Here is a 22,723-nt window from a genome sequence, read left to right as displayed (position 1 = left end):
CCACTCCCCCAGTTCTCCACTGGCCATATCCCTCCCCAAGATGCTAATCAGTTAGAAGCAATTATTCAGAGGGACCAGCATTAAACTTGAGGGAAAATTATGAAGACAAATTCTGACTCTTTGACTGGCAGATTGTGGCTTTATCGAATGATTTCTCAACTTCCTTGAATTTCTACTTTACTGATGAGATCGATATTTTTAAAACATTTTAATAGCTTTATTAGAAAAATGATTCATACTCATTATAGAACATTTATAGAATAGAAAAAGAACAAAGCAGAAACTAAAAACATTACAGCTAAATTTCTATACCCAAAGTTAACCTCTGTTAATGTTTGAAAAAATAATCTGCTACCCATATGGAGATATATATATATATAGTTTTATATAAAATAAATCATGTTATACATATTTTCTAGAAATTCTTTTACTTGAAATTAAGTAATAATGAATGTATTTCTATGTCATTAAATATAATTCTTCAACATAAAATTTAATGGCTGCATTGCATTTTATTTTCTAAATGAATCATAATTTACTTAGTCACAATTGATGGCTATTTAGGTTATGTCTTTTTCTCTACTTTGTTATTATTGTTGCTGATTAATATTGGGGAAAATATCGTCCTTTCAACTATTCTTCCCCTAACACAAATTATGAGAAATATTGAATGGTGTAGCTCAAAAAAGGACACAAGAATCATAAAACCATGTTGGTGAAAGCAGGGATTTAGACGGGAGGAAAAGGTCCTTGGATCCCGGTCGGGCACATGCGGGAGTCTGTCTGACTGCCTCCTCATTTCCAACTTCAGAAAAATACAAAAAAAATTTTTTTAGTAATCCTCACCTCTATCATTGATTTCTAATCCCATGATCATTACTATATATGTACACTGCTATCCCACTGGCTTTGAGTGGCAAGTGTATTTAGCAAAATTTCTTACTCAAAATATTCCAGTGGATTTATTTCAACACTAAAATTTTTCTTCCAAAAAAGCCATGCTCTTCCCAAGAGTATTTTTTTTCCAGAAATCCTGGGTCTATGTAGGAATGACCCCAATGCCCTGCAGAGAAATTCCTGCTTTCAGGATCACACCATTCCAGAAGTCATCTGCGAGTTTCCCCAATGGCCAGCGGGGCAATGTGTAGTGTTTGGAGGGAGCAGCAGCCGTGTGTCACCACCCCAGAGGAATGCCCGTCAGTTCGCCATACTAGGAATTTATGTGTTCTGCTCTGTCCCCAACCTCCCTTCTTAGGTACGAGACCTGTCTGTCGGCTCTACCTGATTTCTGTGGGTGGGCCTCCTTCTGTAAAGGGAAAAGGACTTATATTCCCTCTTCTGGGCGTGGACCACAAAATTCAGAATTTGGATGTGCACAAATTCCTTTTGGGGAAGGTGTGCTATGCACACCACTTCTCTGTAAACTCTAAAGCTCACTTTTACATGAACAAAGCTCCCAGTATATGGATTCCCTCAGTATTCTTCTATTTTTTTTTTTACAGAGACAGAGAGTCAGAGATAGAGACAGACAGACAGGAACAGAGAGAGATGAGAAGCATCAATCATTAGTTTTTCGTTGCGACACCTTAGTTGTTCATTGATTGCTTTCTCATATGTGCCTTGACCGTGGGCCTTCAGCAGACAGAGCAACCCCTTGCTGGAGCCAAAGATCTTGGGCTCAAGCTGATGAGCCTTGCTCAAACCAGATGAGCCCAAACTGGCGACCTCCGGGGTCTCGAACCTGGGTCCCCTGCATCCCGGTCCAATGCTCTATCCACTGCGCCACCGCCTGGTCAGGGTCCCTCAGTATTCTTAGTAGAGCAGTTTAGTTCCAGCTCCATGTCCTAGCGCTTAATCTGTGGCAGAGCAAAGATGATTCTGAACCCACAGCTTTGACTTTGCCCAGAAGAGACTCTTGCAGCCCCTGCTCTCCTGCCATGACTGGGTGACACGGAACAAGTGCCAGCAGATGGTCTGTGCACTGCTAGATCAGGCGCCCAGAGTGGGAAGGGGGAGAATGTTCTTTCATCTTTTCCTACATCACAGACTTTTCATTTCTCTGAGTTTTCCAATCCCCTTCCCTGAAAATTGCAAAACTGAACAGGAACAGAGCATGTGAAGTTTAAAGTCTCCACCGTGGGCAGAGCTTAAAGCACCATTAATTACCTTCCGATGTGACTTGCTGTGGTCAGATCAGAAGAGAACAGATATGGCCTTCAGTGTGAATGGAAGTGGAAATGTTGGGGTTCAGGGTCCCTTTAGAAAACAAGTTATCCTAGGCATCAGATGGGGGGTATCGGGGTAATCACTTAAATTATATAAATGTCTAATCACTACGGTTTACACCTAAAACTAATATAATACTGTATGTCAACTGTAATTGAAAAAATTTTTTTTAAGAAAAATAAGCATCCTGCCTGACCAGGCGGTGGCGCAGTGGATAGAGCGTCGGACTGGGATGCGGAAGACCCAGGTTCGAGACCCCGAGGTCGCCAGCAAAGCTCACCAGCTTGGACCCAAGGTCGCTGGCTTGAGCAAGGGGTTACTCGGTCTGCTGTAGCCCCACGGTCAAGGCACATATGAGAAAGCAATCAATGAACAACTAAGGTGTTACAACGAAAAACTGATGATTGATGCTTCTCATCTCTCTCAGTTCCTGTCTGTCTGTCCTTGTCTATCCCTCTCTCTGACTCTCGCACTGTCTCTGGAAAAAAAAAAGAGAGAGAAAGAGAAAGAAAGGGAGAGAGAGAGAGAGAGAAGGAAAGAAAGAAAGAAAGAAAGAAAGAAAGAAAGAAAGAAAGAAAGAAAGAAAGAAAGAAAGAAAGAAAGAAAGAAAGAAAGAAAGAAAATAAGCATCCTGACCACTAGATGGTGCTGAGAGATAGTCTGTGAGGACTTCGTTAGGAAAGACAGGTTTTGTCATCTGGACACAAAAGAGCTTCCAATAGGGTATGAGCCCCGACACTTGTAAAAACCCTGAGCCTGATGATCAGAAGCACAAGATGAAGGCCTGATAGATCAGAGGAGATAACAGACCTATTGGTTTCACACCGAGCCACTGAGTGACGGAGGAGGAAGAGCTGCCACGGCTGTATCTTCTCAATCCTTTCAGGTATTTTGCGTCTTCTCTTCTCTGTGAATCCTGGAGCACTTGTTGGTTCACTCTTATAGCAACCATCAGCCTGGAAGGCACCCTGCAGAGAAATGTATGTATCCCTGGAGCAGAGGAAACACACACAGCCCTACGTCAGTTCCCTGCCCCCTACAGTGGGCCACTTCCTGTCAGTTGAAGCAGCTGCTTCCAGGAGGGGAGTCAAAGAGGCCCTCCAAGAGCTGGTCTGCCCTGGAGTGAGCCACCTATTTCTCCACACTCTCCCTTCCCACACCCTGGCCCACAGTGGGCACTCCCCAAACATGTATTAAACGTATAGAAGCAGAACCTTGGCTTACCAGACCTCTCTCACACTGTTAGTTCAACTCTGAGATGAGCTAGTGGGAAATTCAGGCAGAATTGAGTGTGAGGGTAAGGTAGGGGTGGGAGGGAGACTTTTCTTTCTCTCAGCTTGGGTCTGTCATCAGCTGAAGATGACAATAATGGCCAGCATCTATTGAATACTTATTAAATGCTCATGCTGAGCTAAGTGCCAGAGCTGGGATTTGAACTCAGCAAGTAGGACATCAGGGGCCATACACTGTCACCTTGAGAACTCAAGTGACTGGAGCTGCTACATATGTGTCACAGAAAATGAGCCAAGGCCCTGGCTAGGTGGCTTAGTGGATATAGCATTGTCCTGGCACAACAAGGTCACGGGTTCGATCCCTGGTCCGGGCACTACAAGAAGCAATTAATGAGTGCACAACTAAATGAAACAACTGGATGGAACAATGAGTTGATACTTCTTGCTCTCTGTCTCTCCCTTCCCTCCTCTTCTCCTCTCAAATAAGTGAGAAGAAAAGAAAAGGAAAAAGGAGCCAAGGTACCACAATCAGCTCTCTGCCTGGCCTGAACTTCCTTGGCTTCTTAAAACCCCGAAGTCTCTTCCCACATGGGCTCTCCAGCTGCTTCAGACCCAGCCCCAAAGTCTCTTCCCACATGGGCTCTCCAGCTGCTTCAGAGCCAGCCCCCTACTTGGATCTGGGCCCTGCCCAGCCCCGCCTGTGCCCAAATGTGAGCAGACATTGTTTTCATGTGTGACTAAAGCTGATGGAGATGAGACAGCTGGTTTAAAACCAAGATGTTGCAATTCGTAAAATGATCTAGAATCCTAGTCAGAAGGCTGGATTTACCGGGTTCTCATTCCCCGAGTTCCATCAGCTGCCAACGCAGCTCCCATTTCTCCCTCCCTGCCATTTTCTATGCCCCCTTTCTGCCCCCGTTACACTGAGCCCCCCTCCTTCCGGCTCACTCAGGGAGCCCACAGCTGCACTGGCAGATCATTTTGCAATGATATATGTTGTAATTACATCAGCTCTACCCTGTGTTCCTCCACTGTTGTTGCTCTTTAAGAAGATCAGTGGAGCATTGGAATATGATGTAGGACAAACCAGTCACTACCAGGCACCCTACCAGTCCTATGGAACAGGAAAATACAGACCCCTGTGTCTGCTGATCCCAATGCCCAGGGTCTGAACCCACATTTTAATCAGTGCCCTAGGATTTTGTAACATGAGGTTAGATGAGGAATCACTGCCTACCTTCTCATGGGAGTCCTTCTCTACCAGATCCTCCTTCCACCCACTCCTCTTGTAGTTTCCAAGCCCCTAGTCTTTGGACATCTTGCTAGTCCTTTACCCCTTTATATTTTCATTTAATAACACTTAATAGGTGCCTATAACATGCCAGGCACTGGGGCTGATGCTTTATCTCCACCTGTACAACCACCCTATAAGGAAAGAGTTCTGATTCCTGTCTTACATGAAGAACCCCTCCCCACCCCGTCATCCGCCTGGCTCTCTGGCTCCCGAGCCCGCAGCTGCACTGAACAGACTATTTGTAGTCCTATATGTGGTAATTGCATCAGTTCTTCCCCCCTGATCCCTGCTGGGAAGAGCCAAGATTCAACCGCAGGCATGTCTGCTTCTGAAGACTGTGCTCCAAGTTTATTGGTCACACTTGTCACACTTTGTTTCTTCACAGTGTCTGGAAAAATAGTAAATATTTGTTAATGAATAACTGAGTGAATAAATGAAAGAAGAGTCCATACTCAAAGTTACACACACACACACACACACACACACACTCACACACACAGAATTCTGCCTCTTGGCCACCTCATTTTCTCTCTATCCTATACCCTATACTCCTCTGTATGTCTGATCGCTGGTCTCCCAACTCCACTTTTGGATGGTGACTCTGAGCCTCTGGCCCAGCCTGTGGTGGCCGTGGCTGCTCTCAGAGAATGAGCAGTAGAACTAGCCTCCTGACTTCTTTGTAACCCAAGAGCTTAGGAAGGGTCTCTTTGGAGCCCAGAGTTCTGCTCAGAGGAAAAAAAAAACTGGGGTTGGGTAGTGGGGTCTCTAAAAAGCCCAGGACATGAGGAAAATGAATTCTCAAACATTTCACCATTTCCAGTTACTTTAGTCTTTCAGGCCATCTTGCTTATCTATGGCAATCTTACAAAAAAGAGAACTCCTTGGGAACAGATACCACCTCTGACGTAGTAGAGTAGATACCTGGTAACCTAGTAGAGTCCTGGTAAACATTAAACCTCCAGCAAATATTTGTTCCAAGAGTGAGTAACAAAAGCTACCCTTTATATAAAACTTGCTACTGTGCCAGACATCATACTAGCTCATGGAATTCTTTCAAAAACCATAACAGTCAAGAATTATTATCCTCATTTTACAAATGAGAAATTAACCCTGAGCGCTTATGTAAGGTAGCAGGCACAGAAATGGTAAAGCTACATAAGACTTGAATTGAGGTCTGGTCAATTCAAGGTCCTCATTCTTTCCCATGTTGCTGCCCAGGGAACCAGGCACACACTAGAATGGTGTTATATTGACTCTGTAGGAATTTATATTTTAACTATTGCAGTCCAAACCATGTGGTGTGTGTGTATACCCTGACACACACACCCCCCAGGGTGGTTAGCATCTGAAGCACTCTAATCAGGACTCCACACTCTGGGGGATGGTTACATAAACACTTCAGCTGCCATCCACACTTACACCAGCAGGCTAACTGTGCTTGAGGGATGCTAGAAACAATCTCTCGCTGGTTAAATAAGTGGTTTTCAAAATATAGAGGTAGCCAGAAAGATTATTTGGGCCCTCGCATGAATGATGTGTGAAAAACACACAGACCAACTCTCTGTCTCCTCTAAGCAGGTGTGGAATCTTGGTGCCTGCTTGCTAATAGCTGTTTATCCATTTGGCAAACTTTGGCCTTGCCATTTTTATTGTTTTTTTGTTTGTTTTGTTTTGTTTTTTTGTATTTTTCTGAAGTTGGAAACGGGGAGGCAGTCAGACAGACTCCCGCATGCTCCCGACTGGGATCCACCCGGCATGCCCACCAGGGGACGATGCTCTGCCCACCAGGGGACGATGCTCTGCCCCTCTGGGGCGTAGCTCTGTTGCAACCAGAGCCATCCTAGTGCCTGAGGCAGAGGCCATAGAGTCATCCCCAGCACCCGGGCCAACTTTGCTCCAATGGAGCCTTGGCTGCGGGAGGGGAAGAGAGAGACAGAGAGGAAGGAGAGGGGGAGGGGTAGAGAAGCAGATGGGTGCTTCTCCTGTGTGCCCTGGCCGGGAATCAAACCCAGGACTCCTGCTTGCCAGGCTAACGCTCTACCACTGAGCCAACAGGCCAGGGCCGGCCTTGCCATTTTTAATATCTCACCTGTAGGAGGTTTTGGAAGAGGAGACAAATGGCCTCCAGTCACCTTGCATCTCCAGTGGCTGCAAGTATAAGAACCTGACAATTGCCAACGGGCCAAATTAGTCCAGACCTGTTCACAATGAGTGCCCATCCAGGCCTCATCCTGCTCTCAGAAGAGAAAAGGAGGCCCTCCATTTCAGTGACCCAAATGACCCTTTGACTCTGGGCATATGCTGACTTTCTTCCTTTCTCTCTGCTGTCAGGCCCCTATTAATAAGCTAACATCGAATAGAAATGAGCTGTAGATGGGGTGGGCACCGTTCCCCAGCTTCAACCCTGCCCCTCCTGCGCTCCTCTCTTTACCACTACAGCCCCGGCCACAGATGGTGCCCAAAATGGCTTTTTATTTACTGCAGTTTTACAAAGTCCCCTTCTACTGTGGTGACTCCCTTATAATCTTGTCTTTTCCTCCAACTCTGAAATTGTCTGACTTGAAGAGTAGCTGTGTTGAGGAAATAACTTATTCATTTTACACCTGGACAAACTGAGGCAGGAAGCAAGGAGATGGTTTGTCCACGCTTAGAGCCGGGCATCTAATAGTGTACCTAGAACAACTTAAAAGTCAGCTACTGGCCCTGGCCGGTTGGCTCAGTGGTAGAGCGTCGGCCTGGCGTGCAGGAGTCCTGGGTTCGATTCCCGGCCAGGGCACACAGGAGAAGCGCCCATCTGCTTCTCCACCCCTCCCCCTCTCCTTCCTCTCTGTCTCTCTCTTCCTCTCCCGCAGCCAAGGCTCCATTGGAGCAAAGTTGGCCTGGGCGCTGGGGATGGCTCCAGGGCCTCTGCCTCAGGCGCTAGAATGGCTCTGGTCGCAACAGAGCAACACCCCAAATGGGCAGAGCATCGCCCCCTGGTGGGCATGCCGGGTGGATCCCGGTCGGGCACATGCAGGAGTCTGTCTGACTGCCTCCCCATTTCCAACTTCAGAAAAATACAAAAAAAAAAAAAAAAGTCAGCTACTATGAATGAATGAATGAATGAATGAATGAATGAATGAATGAAAGGGAGGGAGGGAAGAAGAGAGAAATGTGGCGGCAGCTGATGTCATTGTCTGGGTTTGGCCAGTAGCCACAGTCAAGAATTTGACTCTTGTCTCAGTTCCACAGAAAGCTAGCTACGTAGATAGTGCTGTAGACAGAAAGACCACGAGAAAATGACAGTGACTCAGTCGTCTCAGCCCTTAATCTCAGGGTTAAGTTGGAGTATGCAGCCTGGAGGCCCATAGGGATTTGTCCCTCAGGTGGAGTGACAATGTGGGGCTGTGGTTCAGGGTGATGTAGAAGTCAGGTCTCATTGGAGCCAGAACAGCTGCTTTTGCTGATTGGGGACCAGCGGGGAGGTGGAGAGGACACCAGAAACCCACCCAGAGTTGCTGGGCTGCCAGCATGGGGTGGCTGGGACCAGGCAGAGGAGGCAACACCAACAAAGGTGCCTGGTAGAACAATGCTAGTTTTAGACTGGAAACTCTGCTCTGCCTGTGAGCATCCCTCGGGGGCCTGGTTATTGATTACTTGCAGCCTCCGAAGAATGCTGGGGCCCAGAGCTTTGGAGATCACTCTGGCCCTGGAGCAGAGGAGGGGACGAGCCCATTCTCTGCTAATCATCCATTCACTCTGGTGAGTAATTGGTAGGGGCTAATTATAACAAATTTAAGAGCTGTAATACTTAAGTATAATGATGTAATTGGGACGATTGGGGACATAAGAATATGTCCTGCATCATAGGTGATAGTATTGTATTGATGTTAAATTTCCTAAGTGTGATATTAGAACGCCCTTGTTCTTAGGAAGGTACATGTTAAAGTGCTCAGGAGTAAAAGGCCAAAATATGTGCAAAAAGGGGATAAAAATATGTGTACCACTAACTCTCAAATGGGAGCGGGAGAGAGAGAAAATGCGACAATATGTTAACAACTGGTAAATCTAGGTGAAGAGTATATGGATATTTAATGTACTTTTTTTGTAACATTTGTAGGTTTAAATTTTTCAAAGTAAAATGTTGAGAGGAATGGTTGATGGAAAAAGAATAGCTATCACTTAGTGAACAATAATTGGATTCCAAAATATAAATATATGTAACTTTTATCTGGTATAATCCTCTAACCAATTCTAGAGGGGGACATTATGATTCTCATATTAAAAATAAGGAATCTGGGTCCCAGAGAGGCTAAGGAACTTGTCCAAGTTTACAGAGCTGGGATTAAAGCTGAGCCCCGGTCCTGGCCGGTTGGCTCAGCGGTAGAGCGTCGGCCTGGCGTGCAGGGGACCCGGGTTTGATTCCCGGCCAGGGCACATAGGAGAAGTGCCCATTTGCTTCTCCACCCCCCCCTCCTTCCTCTCTGTCTCTCTCTTCCCCTCCCGCAGCCAAGGCTCCATTGGAGCAAAGATGGCCCGGGCGCTGGGGATGGCTCCTTGGCCTCTGCCCTAGGCGCTAGAGTGGCTCTGGTTGCAGCAGAGCGATGCCCCGGAGGGGCAGAGCATCGCCCCCTGGTGGGCAGAGCATCGCCGGTGGATCCCGGTCAGGCGCATGCGGGAGTCTGACTGTCTCTCCCCGTTTCCAGCTTCAGAAAAAAAAAGAAAAAGAAAAAAAAAGCTGAGCCCAAAGCAGGGGCCAGTCACACAGATGAGTGCGGTTGGGATACCAGTGGCTATCAGTTTCTTGAGCCTGTTTGTGTTCTAAAATTGTCTGTGCACATCAACCCATTTATCCTCCCTTTCTAAAAGCCGTGTACTTTGTGATCAGTTCCTTCATTGGCACAGGTGGGAGGGAATGAAGGGGCACTCACATATGCTGATAAAGTGTAGGTTGGTGCAATCTCCTGTGAGGGCAATTTGACAGCATCTATTGGAATCTAATATACCTGTTGTGTTTAGAGCCAGTAATTCCACTTCTAAGTATTAAGCCATAAAAACAGTCATACTTGGCCTGACTGTGATAGTGCAGCGTACAAAGTGTTGACCTGGAAACACTGAGGTCACCGGTTCAAAACCCTGGGCTTGCCTGGTCAAGGCACATATGGGAGTTGATGCTTCCTGCTCCTCCCACCTCTCTCTCCCTCTCTCTTTCTTTCTCTCTCTCTCCCTCCCTCTAAAAATGAATAATAATAAAAAAGTCACATTTGTGGACCAAGAAGTATGTACGAAGACAGTCATTAAAGCAAGGTGTATAATAGTCAGAGTTTGAAAACATCCTAAAATGTCCATCATTAAGAATATTAGGGAACCATTAAAAATAAGGCATCTCTAAGTGTGCTGATAAGTCACACTTAGAGTCAACAAATGGTAATGTCAAGAGAAAAAAAGCTAGAGATACTTCTCTAGAGTTGAGGGGATATGAATACATATGCATTTATAGATACTTACATATGCATAAAATATCTTGAAAGGATACACACAAAAACGTACAACAGTGGTTGTTTGGGGAAAAGTGATCTGAGAGGCAAGGGAGAGGGTGGAAGACTTACTTTTTATTGTTAGCCCTTCTCTATTATTTGAAATTTATACTATGTGCATGATTACCAATTCCAAATGAATGAATGCATGAATGAATGACTCTCCCTTACAAACTCCAGAGGACTGCTTTGGGGCTTCCTTAGGCGATTTCTAGAATGTTGAAGGGGACAGCAGAGGCCAGTGCCCCAAAGACTAGGTAGCTCACCTATCCCAATCCTCAGGAGTTATGAATCTATTTGCGAGTTCAGCCCCGGGAGTCCAATCTGGCCCAGTTGGACTTTCACCCTTGCCCTCCTGAACTACAGGGACCAGCTTTTCATAGTACCTGGGCCCTTGAAACTGCGTGAGAATCACCTGGGAGCTTGTTAGCTGGGCAATTTCCCCACCTTCCCTCCAGAGACTCAGATTAAACCTGAGGTGGAGCCCGGGGATCCTTCACCGCCATCTGGACTGAGTCTTTGTAAGTCCTTTGGAGAACCCAGCTGGTGTTTGCCTTTTTGGAAGAAAGCTTTTATCCCATAACCAAAAGTTGAGTGTTCCACCTCTGAGTGTGTGGGATTATACAGGTGACTGAGGAACTGTAAGCCCTTAAAGAACAAGGGTACACTGAAGACAACCCTGCAAAGTGCCCAACAGACAGTGTCCTGTTTGGCTTTCTTCCTTCTTGGCCGGCTCCTTTAAATAAATAATGCATGCACACATGCACGCGTAGTTCACACACACACACACACACACACACACACACACACCATACCCTCTGGGCTGCGGTGGCTTTTTTTCCCCCCTCCAAATATTAATCAGAACATTAGTATGCCAATGGGACAGAGTGTTTGAAATAAGAACTTCTGCTTCAAATATCCTGGCGTTAAAGTTTGTACAGGTCGCCGGACAATGCTGGCACCTCCTTTGGTGGTGGGTGATGGGGGAGGGTCTGGTCTTGCGCCCCTCCTGCGAGGGTCCCACGCTTGTTGGGAGCAGAGCAGATCCAGGGACGACCTCGCGGTCCCTTGTGGCGCCTGGTGCGGCCTCCGCGGAGAGCCGGGGGCCGGAGTCCTAGAGATCCCAACACCCACGGGGTGCCCCGCCGCCCCAAGAACAAGCCCCGCGCGGCGGGGAGGCAGGAGGCTGGAGCCTGCTGAGGTCATTTCCTGTGCCTCTCCGCGAGCCGCCCGGGAGCCGAGCCGGCGCTCTGCCTTTAAGGAGCGGGCGGGGAGCGGAGGGGCGGAGGGAGCGCGGCGGAGCGTTGAATGGGGCGCGGGGAGGTGCGGCTCGCCTCGCCTCGCCTTTGTGCGGCCAGCCTGCGGGCACCCCTCCAGGCCCCAGCCTCTCCCCGCTCCGCCCACCCCGACCCCTGCTGCCGGGGAGCGGAGACCCGGCGGCCGCTGTGGACTCGGACGGGAACTACGCAAGGTCAGTGGCGGACGCGCGCGGAGGGCGCCCGGGTGCCAGCTGTGCGGTGGGACGCCCGCGAGCTCGCCGGAGGTGAGTGGCCCCGTTCTGCTTTGGGCAGGGCTGGGCTGGGGGTGTGCGCTGGCCCGGAGGGTGCTTGGCGGGGGGAGAGGACCGGGTCCCTACGACCCGGAGGGCAAGTCTGGAGCAGGTGCCTCCCCACCTGGAACGGGCTCCCGGCAGCTGGGAGCGCTGGGAGCCGCGCGGTCGGGCTCGGGAGCCAGCACCGGGAGGCGGGGAGTAAACTTTCTGGGGAAGACCGGGAGTTTGGGACCGGCTCGATCTAGTTGCTCCCGGGAAGAGCCCTCGGAGCGTACTTTCAGGCTTTTCTCCGCGTTGCCTCTGCTGTCGCTGGGTTCCATCCCTCCTTCTGACCTCCCCACTTGATCTCAGATTTTTCTCTTCTGTGATTCCTCGACTTCTAATGGGTTTAGGCTGGACTCCTAGAGGCAGGTCAGCCTTGCAGGAAAGAAAACAAGTTGGGCGTCGAATGACACCAAGAGCTTTGTGTCCTAGGAGCCTCAGAGAGGAATCGGTCACTAGGGACCAAGGGGCCTTGCTAGGGGGCGGCAGAAGCAGTGAAGACCCTGATCCTAGAGTAGAATCCGTTCCCTGTCGGATTTCTCCCTGCCAGGACATCTCCATAAGCTTTTACTGTGAACCACCTCATAAAACTCTTACACACAGAGCCTTAGTTCCAGCTAAAACTTCTGCTTGGAAGATCATTTTAGTAACAATTTCAATGGAAAAGTCATTGGTTCATTCATCATACTTTTTGAACTGTCTGATCTGCCCCAGGCGCTGTATATGGTAACATCACTTAACGCTTTATAAAACATCAATTCCAGTGTTTCTGCATATTATTATCTCCTTTTTACAAAGGAGAAAGAGACTCAGAAAAATTGTGATTAGCCCGAGTTCATATAGCTAAAAAGTGAAAGAGGCCAGACACAAACACAAGCCTCCTAAATCCCAAAGGGTTTGGACCGCTGTCCAGTCTACCCTCCCTACAAGGCTGCTGGGGGGGGGGGGGTTGCTCAGAACTGAGTTATGGTGGGGTACACCCTGTGCTCCCAAACTCTAACACTGAAGCTTTAACAGCTGAGGAAATGCGGTGCCTCTTCTGCCCTCTTCAGAAACCACCAGCTAAGAGGGAAGACTATGTACCTCCCACTCTACTCCCCTCCTCCTCCAGCCTCCTCACTAGTCCTTTCCTCTCTCTATGGGGCTGAGTACCTATATGCAGAATCTGTGTGCTCCTTATGGGTTGCAGAGTGCTTTCTACGTGCTGGGGGTAGGGTGCCAGGATTCCCTCACTCCTGATCCAGGTAACTTCACAGCAGGCTGGCTGCTGAGTCCCCATCCTGGCATTCTCTGGCCAGCCCAGCAGAGCCGTCTCTTCCTTCTGTCAAAAACTAATTAAGGGCCTGACCTGTGGTGGCGCAGTGGATAAAGCGTCGACCTGGAAATGCTGAGGTCGCAGGTTTGAAACCCTGGGCTTGCCTGGTCAAGGCACATATGGGAGTTGATGCTTCCAGCTCCTCCCCCCTTCTCTCTCTCTGTCTCTCTCTCCTTGCTCTCTCTCTCTGTCTCTCTCTCCTCTCTCAAAAAACAAACAAACAAACAAACAAAAAAACTAATTAAGGCTCTGACCAGGCAGCTCAGTTGGTGGAGCATGTCCCAATGTGCCCCGGTTGCCAGTTCAGCCCTAATCAGGGTGCGTACAAGAGTCAACCAGTGAATGCACACATGGGTGGAACAACAAGTCAGTGTTTCTCTCTCTCTCTCTCTCAAATCAATAAGTAAAAATTAAAAAAAAAAATTCAAAACTGACCTCTCTGGGGGAAAGTAAAAATTAGAGTAGCCGTCAGGGAGGGAAATTTGGACTATTTGGCCATTTAAAAATATATATCACTTAACCCTACAATTCCATTCCTAGGACTTTATTCTTCAGCTATATTCTGATATATATGAAATTATATATATTCGTTGAATATTCGTTACAGCATTGTTTATTTTAGCAAAAGGTTTCAAACCAAATATCTGTCAATAAAGAACTCTTAAATAACAGTCGCGCACCACTTAACTATGAGGATACATTTTGATAAATGCATTGTTTGGCAATTTCATTGGGTGTGAACATCATAGAGTGCAGTTACATGACCTAAGTGATCCAGCCTACTACACACTAAGCTATGTGGTATAGCCTATTGCTCCTAGATTACAAACCAGTGCAACATATTACTGTACAAAACAACATGAGATTAAATCAAGCACAGGAGAAAATGATGCAATCAACAGATGTGGTAGCTGGCATGACATGGCACACTTTTATAGCAAACTTTTTTTTAATAAGCTGAAACAACACAATCTAAAATAACAATAAAAAGGATAATAAATACACAAACCAGTAACAAGGTTGTTTGTTATTATCAAGTATTACATACTGTATATAACTGTATGTGCTGTCCTTTTCTATGACTCGCTGTGCAGCAGGTTTATTTGCACCAGTATTGCCCCAAACACACGAGTAATGCATTGTGCTATGATACTATGATGGCTATGACGTCCTTGGGGGATAGGAATTTTTCAGCTCCATTATCATACGGGAACCATTGTATTTGTGGTTCGCCATTAACTGAAACGTTGTTATGCAGCACATGACTGTAAAATCATGTAGTAGCCACACAACGGAGTACAATAAAGCTGTTAAAAAGCATGGAAAGAAAATGAGGCAGATATGTATATTGCTATAGGAAGATCTCTAAATTATAATAAGTATAATGTGTTAGTGTGCCACCATTTGTGTGTGTGTGCAACATATATATGAATGCTTGTCTAGGCACTGAATACTCTGAAAGACACAAAAACCCATAACAGTGGTTGCCTCTGATTAGAACTATGGATGAAGGGCAAGGGTAGGAAGAAGCCTTTACATTGTTTACTTTTTGGTTCAACATTCAAAAATAAAGAGATAAAATCATTTTTAAAAATCCCCTGTGAGCCTGACCAGGCGGTGGTGCAGTGGATAGAGCGTCGGACTGGGATGCTGAGGACCCAGGTTCGAGACCCCAAGGTCACCATCTTGAGCGTGGGCTCATCTGGTTTTAGCAAAAGCTCACCAGCTTGGACCCAAGGTTGTTGGCTTGAACAAGGGGTTACTCGGTCTGCTGAAGGTCCAAGGTCAAGGCACATATGAAAAAGCAATCAATGAACAACTAAGGTGTCACAACAAAAAACTAATGATTAATGCTTCTCATCTCTCTCCATTCCTGTCTGTCTGCCCCTGTCTATCCCTCTCTCTGACTCTCTGTCTCTGTAAAAAAACAAAAACAAAAAAACACCATAGCAAATTTAAAATGGAATTAACCTAGAAATCAATAATAAAAAGTAACTGACAAATACAAAAACACAGAGATTAAACAACACACATATAAATAACACATGGTGCAATAAAAGAAAAATAAATAAAAACAATAAAAATCCCCTGTGTGGGCGGGGGAAGGGGATTAAAGAGATAAAAATATATGGTGATGGAAGATGATTTGACTTTGGGTGATGGGCATACAACATAGTCAATAGTTCAATACTATAGAAATGTTTACCTGAAACCTATTTATTCTTATTGATCAGTGTCATCCCATTAAATTTAATTTTCTAAATTAAAAAAAAAATCCCCTGGCCCTCTCTCCGAGGTAGATCTGGTGGTAAGCACATCTGTGGACCACATCTGCTCATATGCCCAGGGCACTGTTGGTTTGCCTTTGTTGATAGTAGCTGCCATTTATTGAGTGCTTACTGTGCGCCAGGCTTTTGTAATATCTCCTCTAATTCTCAAAAAATTTTGTATGGTTCAACCTAATATTTTTGCCCTCAATTTCAAAATGGAACTGAGGCTCAGAGAAGTTGACCAAATGGTTTAAGGTCACAGGATTAATTCGTGCCTGAGCCGGGTTTCAGATCCAGGCCTGTTTGGCACCAGAACACAGGGTCGTACTCACTATCCTCTGCTGTTTCTCTGTACTGGTTCCGTTCTCCAGGGATGCTACTCCTGGTTGTCCCAGCCCTTCTTCTGTGTTTAGATCCCTGAAAGCTGGAACTTGCTGAGCTTTCCTGCCCCCCCCCCCCCAATCACTGTGAAATGTCCTGCTTGACACCCAGGAGAGAGGTCAGGTGCGTGTTGTTGACTTGATCAGATGCTCCAAGCTCAGGGGGAGATGTGCACCTGCACCCACTCCCCCTCCCCCAGCTCCGTCCTCAGAAAGGGGGCTGAGGCGCAGGGCTCTTCCCCTCCCACAGTTGGGCGGGTGGTAGGTCTTGTTTAGCGGCCCCTCACAGCAGGTGGAAATCACAAAAGGTTCTCACACTCAGGGAGTGAACCATAGTGAGGTGACACGGGAGAGCCCAGTGGAAACTGTACCCAGAACAGAGTTCCCATGACCCTCTGATGCCTCCTGCAGTGACTTCTGACCTCTCTTTTAGGCTCTTGTATTAACTGGCCCCCTTTGCAGAGAAGTTCCAGAATATTCGTGCTGTAGCCCTGAGCCTTGCAACTCGCCAATCTTTATTCCTCTCTATGGGTCCAATATTGCATTTAGGAAATGCAACTTAACCAATGTTGGTGGAATTAGGTTTAATCTCAGCATTTTGTCCATTTCTGGTCAAATTCCTAAACTTGCCAGACCCTTCCAGGTCAAGTTTGTGTGTTCTCTGATGCAGGCCCAGAGCCTGAAGGCGCCTCCCCACCCCCTGTGCTCTCTTTTCACCACTCCTTCTGCCCGAAGCCCCTTCCTGCGAGGCCGATCTCGGAGCCGCCTCTGCGGCCTGCCAGTCTGGGGTGCTAGAGGACTCCGAGTTCTGGCTCGGATGCCGGGCCATGCTGTCCTTTGATTCGCACCTGCTCAGCCGGTTAGCATGCTTGGTACTAATCGGAATCAAAAGAACTGGGTTTCACAGGAGTGGCTGTGAGTTGATGATAATTTTGAAGTTGAGTGTAGATAGAGTACATGGGGATTTATCCTACTGTTCCTTCTACTTACGGGTGTTTGAAGCTTTACAGAATAAAAAATGAAAAAGAACAAACTTTGAGCTTGCTTTTGTCCGCATCTTATGTCCCTTCTCTCATTTCCCTGTCTGTGACTGCTATTAGTTTTTCGGGTTTTTTAAAATTATTTTTATTTATTCAATTTAGAGGAGGGGGGGGAGAGAGAAGGGGGAGGAGCAGGAAGCATCAGCTCCCATATGTGCCTTGACCAGGCAAGCCCAGGGTTTTGAACCGGCGACCTCAGCGTTCCAGGTCGACGTTTGATCCATTGCGCCACCACAGGTCAGGCAACTGCCACTAGTTTTGTATCTGTGTTGGCCTAGCCTAGCCTGGTAACATGGGGCTCTGCCACCACATCGGAAGCATCTTCATGTAAAGAGGATGTTCTGTCTGTTGGGGAATCAGGGTTTTGGGTCCAGCTCTGATACTACACTTAGCTCTATGTTTCTAAACAAGTCACAGACATGATGAGCTTTCTCATCTGCTCATTGTCCTGCACCTCAGGGACGTTGAGAGGCTATAAAGGTACACTGTTGGCAATGCTTTGAAATGTTAAGAACCATTCTGTAAGTTTATTTCCATTGGCCCTTGTGCATTTTTATAAGAGGTATAAGTACAAGGTGATCTAGCAGGTGAGATTCAGCTTACCGGTATCTTCCCGTCACATGCTGGGTTTTTATAGCTGCTGCTCTGACCACCTGCTTCTGTTGGAAGAGCGTCTGGGCGTAGTGCTTGGCAGCAGGCACCTTGCTCCAGATCTGTTTCGAAACTTCTTAGCTCTCACTGTGGAGACAAGCCTAGCAGGATGCCAGCTCTCTGGCCAGCAGCCCCTAAGGCAGGGAAAGGATTAGCTGGCACCAAACTGATTCAGAACCAAGATGCCGTGAAGGTGCTTGATGGGGGAACACACTCCCTTTGGTCTAGGTGTGATCTCAGATGTCAGGGCTGGGCAGAGACCGTGAACATGTTTTATTTCCAAAGGCCCTGGAGATTTTGAGAGTTTGGGTTTCTACTCTCCAACGGAATCTGAGCCACGGCTTCCACAGTCAGTTAGAGGCAATTAAAATTCACCGAACTCTTTCAACACCGCGAGACCATTAAGTTTCCCAGCCCCTTGGTTCTGCCTGGGTGCTTTCAGCGCTAATTCTTAGCCCTGGTCTAGGTGCAAGACTTGCAGATCCTAGTTTTGGATCTTCCCGTTTTTAAAAATTTATCTAAGAATGTTTAAAGCATGCAATATCTGACTATTTTAGTCAGGGTCACTGACTGCTTTTCCCTTAGCTTGTCAAATAAAAAAATAACAGCCAACATAACAATAGCCATCTGGTACGAATGAATCAAAATTACACCTTTTTTTTTTTTTGGTCAGATTGGGAAAGAAGATACTTTTTTGGTGTGCCACAGAATTGTAGTAATTTGTTTATGTGTGCCAGGAGATGAAAAGGTTGAAAATCACTGATCCAAGGAAAAACAAAAGGCCCTGAAAGGACAATGGAATCAGATGCAAAGCCTGGTGGCCTTGGGTCCCTTTCTGGAAGCCCCACAAGGTTCTGTTTTGTCTTTTCAGCTGTGATCTTAGCTCAGAAAAGGTCATGTTTTGTTTTTGTCTTTTGTCTTCCTGCCCGTTTCTGTTGGTCCCAGTCCTTTGAGGTGGGAATTGCTGGGAGGTCACAATGTCGGGATTGTTTGGGTTGACAGTCCGGGGGAGCAGCGCTGAGATCATATGTCCAGTGTTCTGAGCAACCCAGAACCAAAAGACTTAAGACACTGGACCCGTCAGTGGTCTAATTGTTGGGTTTGTTGACCCTTTTTTAAAAAAAAAAAAAATTTAAATCAGGACACGTGATAAATGTTCTGTGCTAATGGAGCTTATGGTGTCAGAATATTTGAGACCAGAATGCCCTGGAAACTCTGGAAGATAGGCTCGTTTTAGCACCAACAATCCTGAAAGAACTTAGAAAATATTTCTTTTATTCTTAACAATCCACCTCACTCTTTGTGAAATCAGAATTTTTTCCGATTTCTGCATGAGTAAAGAGCACAGTGGCCGAGAACAGGGACTTTGGAATGACTGTGTCAGACTGTCAGCCTCTCAGTCCCTCAGTGTCCTCATGTGAGACCAGGGACTGGTGACCACCCATTGACTCCTGGGTTGCAAGGATTAAAGAGGCACATGTGCCTGGCACACAGCAGGAACTCAATAAATGACAGCTCTGTGTGGTATGTAATGGGAGAAAGCTACTTTAAAAAGTCAAATGGGAGGTGGAAGCACATTGGTGGTTAACCCAGGGAGGACAGGCCCCCTGGTGCGCCAGGGTAATATTTGGCGACGGTACAGGACGTGGCTGGGTCCTGTAGAAAGGGAAAGGGGATTTTAAAAAATAGAAATTTCCATGATGGAAAATTCCAGGCATATGTTCAAGTAGAGAGATGAGTATAAAGCACCCCCATATACCCATCACCCTGCTTCAGAAAATGAACACTTCGATAAATCTTATTTCCTGTATCTCCCCCTGCTCTTCACCCCGTACCATGAAATGTTTTAAAGCAAATCACAGATATTGTATCACTGTACCTGTAAATCGTAGGTCTCTCTCACAGATGACGTTTTAAAAATATCAACCTAAAAAATGAACACTCATTCTGAAAAGTTGCCTAATACTAGGGTGGCCAGATGTCATGGTTTGGGACAGACCAAATTTTTTCCTGTTGCCAAACATAATTATTAATAGCACCCTAGGAGGGGATTTTTAAAGTCCTGATGATAGATGTGTCTTCTAGCCTTTCTCCCCTCTGCGCTCACCTGTGCCTGAATCTCCTCTCCTATGCACATGCGTACATCCTTCACTTTCTTACCCCAGCCCAATTTCTCTTCTCCAAAATATCCAGAAGACATTCGGATAGATTCCGCTGGCTGGAAAAATTATAAGTGTCTACTTGATGTGTCCTGAATTTGTATAGTGTTTTTCAAAGATTGGTGGGTTTCTCCAGAGGCTGCAGCAAAATATTTACCCATTTCCTGGTTTGCATCTTATAACTTAAAGGGAAGAGTGAGAATCTGTCCCAGTGACAGCAATGGACAAAATTCCACCTAAAGGGAAAAAACAATTTTCCAAGCTGCTTTCCATATTTCCCCACCTGCCATCTATACAGCTGTGGTAGAACCACAACTGTACTGGAAACCGGGTTTGCCTTCAGTGAGCCGAGTGAACTCGACACCCCCGGCCCCAGCAGAGTCCGCCCGGCTCCCTGTTATCTGTATTACCCTATTTATCTGTATATGGATGAGCTATTGTGATTGCATTGTCATTTTGCAGTGGGACATCCTTGAAAAACTCAAAGGCAAGGGACGTCTGTCATTTATCTTTGCAGCTCCAGGGCCTAGAACAGTGTCTGGCACATACATGTTTGTTGAATGGATAAAAATGTGTTAAATGGAATGATTGAATGGAAAACAAATGAGCCCTACTTTTCACTGGTTTTCTTAGGAGCTGTGATCCCCTGAGGCTGCGCAGCTAACTTATGACAGAAGGCGACCCACTGAGCTAAGGAAGGGGCCGTGAGACTAACTTTCCTACCCCAGCCCCATTTTCTCCTTCCTCCTTTGGTCTCCTCTCCTCCTTTCCCCGCATAACCCCTCCTCCTACACTCACTTCTTTTCCTCTCTCTGTGTGCTGGTTCTCAGGGCTCTCTGGAATACCCAGAAGGCGATTCCATCATGGCTGAACTCAAGGTGGAGACCCGGGCCAGCATGGACTGGCAGAAGCGCTGCCTGGCCCTAGAAACCCAGCTTTTCCGGTTCCGCCTACAGGCCAGCAAGATTAGGGAGCTGCTTGCTGACAAGGTGAGTTTTAGAGAGCAGATGCCTGCCTAAGCCCACTGCAGGGGTCTGTGTCAGAGAGGGGGAGTGGGAGAAGGGGAACTTTTTGGGGGGAGGTTATATTTTATTTATTTTTTTGAAATATATTTGACATATAACATCATGTCATTTAAAGTGTTCAACATGTTAATTATTGTAATATAGTTGCCATCATAGTGATAATTAGATCTATCAATTACATAATTATCATTTCTTTTCAGTGGTTGGAATAATTAAGTTTTAGTCCCTTAGCAAGTTTGATTTATTTTTATTGATTGATTTTAGAGAGATAGAGAAGCATTTATTTGTTGTTCCATTTATTTATGCATTCGCTGGTTGATTCTTGTACGTGCCTTGACTAGAAATCGAACCTACAACCTTGGTATATTGGGAAGACAGGGTAACCAACTAAGCTACTTAGCCAGGGCATACAAGTTTGATGATTATAATACAATACTGTTGTCTGTATTTACTGTACTGTGCATTTGATTCTTAGGGCTTACTACTCATTGCAGTAAGGTGAACTTTTAATAAGATACTTTTTACATATGCAAAATGAAACCCACCCAAGATAGTTTTTTTCTTTTGGTTTTTGTTTGTTTGTTTTTTGGGAGGGAGAGACAGATGAGAAGCATCAACTCATAGTTGCGTCACTTTAATTGTTCATTGCTTTCTTCTCATATGTGTCTTGATGGGGAGGTGGTGCTCAGGCCAAGCCAGTGACCCCTTACTTAAGCCAGAGACCTTAGGCCCAGGCCAGTGACCTAGGGCTTCATTCAAGCCAGCGACCTTTGGGCTCAAGCTGGTGAGTCTGCATTCAAGCCAGCGACCTCAGGGTTTTGAACCTGGGTCCTCAGTGTCCCAGGTCGACGCTCTATCCACTGAACTACCACTGGTCAGGCTTTTTTTTTTTTTAAAGATCAAAATCAAAGCAGTTTATTAAGCTGGAGTCTGGCATTTTCCCTGTTCTGCTTCTTTGTATGGCACACCGAAGAAATGACAACAGTTCTCTTGCTCCTTTATCACCTGAGTCACAGGGGGCTGCAGGGGAGTTTCTGATATCCCCTTCACGTCCCTTGAGTGTGGGGGAGGAGGGTGTTTTAGGAGAGAAGACTGGGAATCCCCATCCTACTGCTCACCCTCTCTTAAGCATACGAGCTGCGAAAGGCACCTGGGTTTCCTGGTGACAAGGACACAGGTTTTGGAGCCAGATCAACCTGGCTCTGCCACTTATTAGCTATGTGACTCTGAGTAGCTTTCTTCGCCTCTAAGGCAAGGACACTAATGTCTATCTTTTGGACTTATTTTGAGAATTGTATCAGATCACAGATATAAAGATTCTGGAATAAAATAGGTCTTAAATAGGAACAGTTACGTATTACCTTTTCAGGTTTGGGAGGGAAAGAGAGCACCACTCATAATGTTTCTATGGGAAGGTGCATTCTGAACGGCTGACCTTCAGTGGTATTTTGGAGCATAACCCATCCAGACAGAGTCCTGCACTAAAAACATATATATAATCTTAACTGGATCAACCATTCTCTCTATAGTTTTGTTTATTCTATGCATTTGCTTAGCAAACCCTTCTTTAATAGTATAAAAGTAAAATTCAGTCTACCTTTCTCCAACCAGTGTCAAAGTCTTCATTAGGAAAACCTGCATAAGCGACCTGTTTTAGTGACAGGCCCACAAGCTGGAGGCCAGGAAGACAAGTTATTGGCATCGTGACTGCATTTCCACTGCTGACGGGAGTGGCCCTGGACTAGCCTGGACTAGAACTCAGGAACCTTGGGTCTGTTGGCATTGCCATTGCAGAGCGGATTGGCAGGGTTCCTACGGATGTGGTTCAGTCACTGCCAATAGAAAGGGTAGAGTTCTGCCACCTCAGGGAAAGGGAAGCAGGCCTTAGACAGTGGGTCTCAAGGGGTGGTCCTGGGACCACCTGTGCTAGGAACCTGGAGTGCTTGTTAAGCATGTGCACTCCTGGGCCCCACCTAACCCCGCTGATCTCAGTCTGCTAGGGTGCTGCTAATAATCTGAAT

At 46.4% G+C, this 22,723-nt stretch overlaps 1 protein-coding gene across 1 annotated transcript in view; it reads left to right on the top strand.

The window, feature by feature from the left end:
- Positions 1–11,544: 11,544 nt before the first annotated feature.
- The window catches only part of PLEKHH1 (pleckstrin homology, MyTH4 and FERM domain containing H1), a 58,890-nt gene continuing 47,711 nt past the window's right edge, over positions 11,545–22,723 (top strand). The window contains exons 1-2 of the mRNA XM_066343969.1: positions 11,545–11,811; positions 20,508–20,666. Of these exons, the coding sequence (XP_066200066.1) occupies positions 20,541–20,666 (126 nt within the window). The 5' untranslated portion in view covers positions 11,545–11,811; positions 20,508–20,540. The remainder of the gene's footprint in view (positions 11,812–20,507; positions 20,667–22,723) is intronic.

The sequence above is a fragment of the Saccopteryx leptura genome, chromosome 6, assembly GCF_036850995.1.
Source record: "Saccopteryx leptura isolate mSacLep1 chromosome 6, mSacLep1_pri_phased_curated, whole genome shotgun sequence".
NCBI classification, from domain to species: Eukaryota; Metazoa; Chordata; class Mammalia; order Chiroptera; family Emballonuridae; genus Saccopteryx; species Saccopteryx leptura.
The sequence above is the reverse complement of the archived record's forward strand: the minus strand, read 5'-3'. Positions and strand labels throughout refer to the sequence as shown.